Source organism: Terrapene carolina, unplaced genomic scaffold (assembly GCF_002925995.2).
Source record: "Terrapene carolina triunguis isolate 2854851 unplaced genomic scaffold, T_m_triunguis-2.0 Scaffold16749, whole genome shotgun sequence".
In the NCBI taxonomy this organism is placed as follows: domain Eukaryota; kingdom Metazoa; phylum Chordata; order Testudines; family Emydidae; genus Terrapene; species Terrapene triunguis.
The window spans coordinates 1-4,722 of record NW_020681100.1 but is presented as its reverse complement, the minus strand read 5'-3'; the positions used below and the strand labels follow the sequence as shown (position 1 = coordinate 4,722).

Genomic DNA, 4,722 nt, shown 5'->3' with positions numbered 1-4,722 from the left:
GGGCCACGGGCTATCTTTGTCCTTGGCGGCAGCCCTGCAGCGGTCCCACTCGGGTGCGTGGCAGCCCCAAGAGGCCTGTGCCCGAGCCCCGAGCTGTGCCATGGGCAGGCGGCCGCCAGGCATCCCCTTGCTGGGGAAGGCAGCGCTGACGCTGGGGCTGGTGCTGCTCTATTACTGCTTCTCTATCGGCATCACCTTCTACAACAAGTGGCTGATGAAGGTAACTCAGGGCTGGGCAGCGCCCTCCCCTCGCCCCACTGCACTGTCTAGGGAGATGGGAAGGGTACCCAGCCGCCAAGATGGGGGCGCTGCTGGGGCACAGTTGATTAGGGTGGGGGTACTAGAAGCTTGCTGGTGATGGGTGTAGGGTGACCAGACAGCAAGTGTGAAAAATCGGGATAGGGTGTGGGGGGTAATAGGAGCCTATATAAGAAAAAGACCCAAAAATCGGGACTGTCCCTATAAAATCAGGACATCTGGTCACCCTAGATGGGTGTATGAGGAGCAAGGGATGGCATGTGAGGGCAAATGCAGAGTGGGTGGCAAAAGGTGCTGGGTGACTTGGTGGGAGGTGATAGGGTAGCTATCAGTGCCTTGTGTATCTTGTGACAGGATCTGTGTGTCTGTGTCTGGCTCCCTGCAGAGTTTCCATTTCCCTCTTTTCATGACCCTGCTGCACCTCCTGGTTATTTTCCTGCTCTCTGCTCTGACCAGGGCCCTGATGCATTGCTGCACCAAGAGGTCCCGCGTGGTGCTGACCTGGGATGACTATCTCAGAAGGGTGGCTCCAACAGGTATGTACAGCCATGGAATGGAGGGCAGTGCCCACAGATTAGGGAGAGAAGAGAGCCTTCTACTTTTCTTTCCAACACAAAAATCATTGTTAACTTACAGATAAAATTGGTGAAGTAACTAAAATAACAAATGGTATTTTACAAGTGACCCTCCGCTTTTGGCATGGTACCTGGGTTCTGTGGCAGAAGAGTGTGGCTATCCATTCTGGAATGGCTTCATTTAAATTAAATTTTAAAATGTAGGTTTTTATGCTTTAACTGTGTAGATGACGACTAGTACAAACCCTATGGGATCCTTTATGTTAATCTTGACGATAAATATGCTTTCGGTTTTTGATGTTACAGACTTCTGTATTGAAAAGCTGAATCACAAAAACTGCCAGGGAATCCTGGTGGGTGGGGCAGGTTGGTAGGAGACATTTAGGGCTGTTGGCACCTGGTAAGATGTGAGAAGCAGCTTGGGCTGTGGGATAAGCACCTTCACTGAATGGCTTCTGCTATAATGACCAGGAGTTAAATAGTTCATGCAGCTGATGTTTAATTTATCACATTTAGGTTTTGGAGATATCATCTGTTGTGATTAACGTGCCAGTTCACACCTATTAGAATAATTGTTTCTGGCTATCTGCAGTCAGTTTACAGTCAGGCCATGTTTTCAAGACTTTCCTCATAGCTGTGAGGGCTATATTGAATTATTTCATGAAAATTGAAATGCTGGAGCATGATTCAGTAGGAAGGAATAGATTCTGTGGCTGCAGAATGGACAGGACCCAGAATATATCCTTTAAACATGTATCTACAGCGTTAACATTAAAAAGACTTGAAGTGACCAGTTAAGACAATTTACAGCAGTATTCTGCAATGCTGACAGTTTGTGTATCATTAACCATGATACAGAGATGTGGAAATTCACTTAATTAGCCTTATCTTTCATTTTCGCTTCACTCTTGCCATCTGTAACAGAGACAATTAGCGTACATAGTCCAAGTTATACCTATGTTTGTATTGAAGGACTTGCATGTTAATATACAAACCCTAGTCATAAACTATTTGTGGAAATTATTTTTCTTGGTCACTCCCAGTCCTTTAATTTGAGATGAGTGAAGTATTTACCTAGTTATTTCAACAAGTTTTAGTCAAGGTTTTTTTGGGTGGGATTTTTTTTTTAATTATTTTTGGTGCCATCGTGATGCACAAATTCGTAATACTCAGGCTCAGCGGCTGCAATTTTCCATATACAGAAGTAAAGGTATATGCCCTGATAAATGTCCAGCTAGTTCAGAACACAGCACCTTTCCTACTCAGCTGCACAGGTTTCTGGCAACACAGCTTTGATCTTTTCTGCACTGGCTCTCCTCTGAACAGAGTCTGGTCCACAATCACTGCCATGACTTACAGAACCTGCAGGAAACTTGCTCTGGTTCCTTGAGAGACCGTCTCCCTCCTTATGTGACCATATCCTCCCTCTTTCCTGTGTTCCACAGAAGCAATAAAACTGTTGGCCTCAGAGGGAGGTTCGTGGATGGGCAAACAGGACCTTCACAGGAGTCATACCTAGATGAGACTATCCTGCCAAATGAAATCTGACTGAGCACTACGTTGGTGCATTCAGAGCTAAACACAGAATCCTCCCTTCACTCCAGCTTCCATGTAGTAGCCCCTCACTCTCACCCTGCTAAATTCTGAAAAGGTTTAAAAAATTGCAGACCCCCAATGTTCCTAAACACAGGGAATGGAGAGATCATTGTTAGAACTCTTACTCATGGGAAGCACTCAGATGTTAAAGTGATGGGCACTAATCGAAGAATAGGCTTGAGAGAAAAATACAAGGACCCATGAATATTTTCATCAGGTTGACCTAGGAGACTCTGTCCAGGCACAGAGTTGTCTGGGGCAGCAGGGCATGCTTGGCAGCACATTCTGATTTGGTAAAAGGACATTAATGCTGGGGGGTTCTTGTTTCTTTAGCATTGTCGACTGCCTTGGACATTGGGTTGAGCAATTGGAGCTTCTTGTACATCACAGTCTCCCTGTAAGTAGCATCCCCATATCCACCCTGGGAGACATGAGTAGTGGGTTTGGTGAGTGCTCTGGCAGAGCCAGGCAGCGGGTCCAGGCCTGAGCACCAGGCCTTATAGGGACGGTCTTCAGGTTCCAGACCTATGGAAATGGATATTGGTTTGGGGCTGAGTGGTCTGGCTTCCCAAGGTGTTGTGTTGGTAAGTGCCACATGATGCTGGAGAATGATTGATTGTGTTTTGACCTTTACAGCTACACAATGACAAAATCCTCTGCTATCCTCTTCATCCTGCTCTTCTCCCTGATCTTCAAACTGGAGGAGCTGGTAAGGGCTCTAGTGTTGTGAGCCCCTTGGGGAGGCAGCTGGTCAGGGCCCAAGGTGTGGGGATGGGTGTAGGTGAGGGCCTGGATCCTGAGATGGGAAAGGGAGGAAGGGACCATGAGGGGAAGCAGCTGCCTGATTAATGGGTCTGGAAGAAAACAGCAACTTGTCCTTATGCAGCCTTGGAAACCTCCATGGTGATGCTGTGTTTGTTCTCGCTCAGAGGATGGCGCTGGTGCTGGTGGTTCTGCTCATTGCCGGGGGGCTCTTCATGTTCACGTACGAGTCCACACAGTTCAACATGGAGGGGTTTGCGCTGGTGCTGGGTGCCTCCTTCCTTGGGGGCATTCGCTGGACTCTCACCCAGATGCTCATGCAGAAGGCCGAGCTGGGTACGTTGGGAGGCAGGGCGTGGAGGGGCAGTAGCATCCCTAGAGCAAGGGGAGGGAATGGGGAGGTGGTGGCCCCTGAGGCAGGGGAGGAAATGGGGAGGTGGGGAGGAAATGGGGAGGTGGGGCGGGAGGCAGAAGCTGTCATTGGCACATGGGATAGGGTGTTTGCCCTAGGAACAGAACTAGTAAAGGCTTCTTTATGGCCTGCCTCTTCACCCAAATTTTGCTGACAGGTCTGCCCCAACTCTCTTCATACAGGGCTTCAGAATCCCATTGACACCATGTTCCACCTGCAGCCTCTCATGTTCCTGGGGCTCTTCCCTCTCTTTGCTGTGTTTGAGGGTGAGTTGGCTGGTGACAGGAGGGACTCTTTTTGGGGGCTGCTGGGGATCACTAGGCAGTTTGCTGCAATGGAGATGAACTGTATAGACAAGGGAACAACTTCCTGAATTTGCAAAGTAGGTAGGTGTTACAGTTTCAGGTTTAGCTGCATTACTGATCCCCTTCCTGGCCTTCCTTGAGGGCACCCACTTTAGGTTTAGGGCTTCTCAGGTGGAGACCCATGCTGCTCTCCCAACAGACCGAGGGTTTGGGCTTGCAGTTCCTCTGCATCTCACTACGCCAGTTACCAGCCAGTCTTCACAAAACAAAATACATTTTATTCTTAGGGCAAAAGTATTACAGAAAAAACAAAAAAACAATAAACCTAAACCTACATGCATTCTAAAAGCTTACCGGAGATCACCCCCCAGCTCCAGCATACACCTGTCAAAGGTGTCAGTCTTTCACACCTCTCAACTGGGTTTGCTTTCCTGGTTGCCAGTTCATGTCAGGTTTCATATCAAGAACCAGAACCTCCTAGGGACAGTTCAGCGCTTTCTTTGTATGGTTTGGGCCTTCAATCTCTGGCCTCCTGTAACAAATCATCACAGCTCAATGGTCCTTTCCTCAGGGGGAAGCTTCCAAACACTGTGGGGGATTTGCATTAGTCACCCCTTAGTGGTTCCAGCTTCTTCAGGAAACCCATCCACGGTAAGCCAGGAACACACAAATACAGTTACTCCTCACTTAACGTTGTAGTTATGTTCCTGAAAAATGCAACTTTAAGTGAAAAGCAACAGAGGGTCCTGTGGCACCTTTAAGACTAACAGAAGTATTGGGAGCATAAGCTTTCGTGGGTAAGAACCTCACTTCT

At 48.1% G+C, this 4,722-nt stretch overlaps 1 protein-coding gene across 1 annotated transcript; it reads left to right on the top strand.

The window, feature by feature from the left end:
- Positions 1 to 6: 6 nt before the first annotated feature.
- LOC112119029 (solute carrier family 35 member C2-like) lies at positions 7 to 4,583 on the top strand (the record flags this gene model as incomplete). The annotated part of the gene is made up of 7 exons (XM_026661753.2): positions 7 to 220; positions 644 to 794; positions 2,763 to 2,826; positions 3,066 to 3,138; positions 3,359 to 3,527; positions 3,786 to 3,869; positions 4,480 to 4,583. Coding segments are annotated over exons 1-7 (765 nt in total), but the record flags the coding sequence as incomplete, so codon positions are not given.
- Between the last annotated feature and the right edge of the window lie 139 nt (positions 4,584 to 4,722).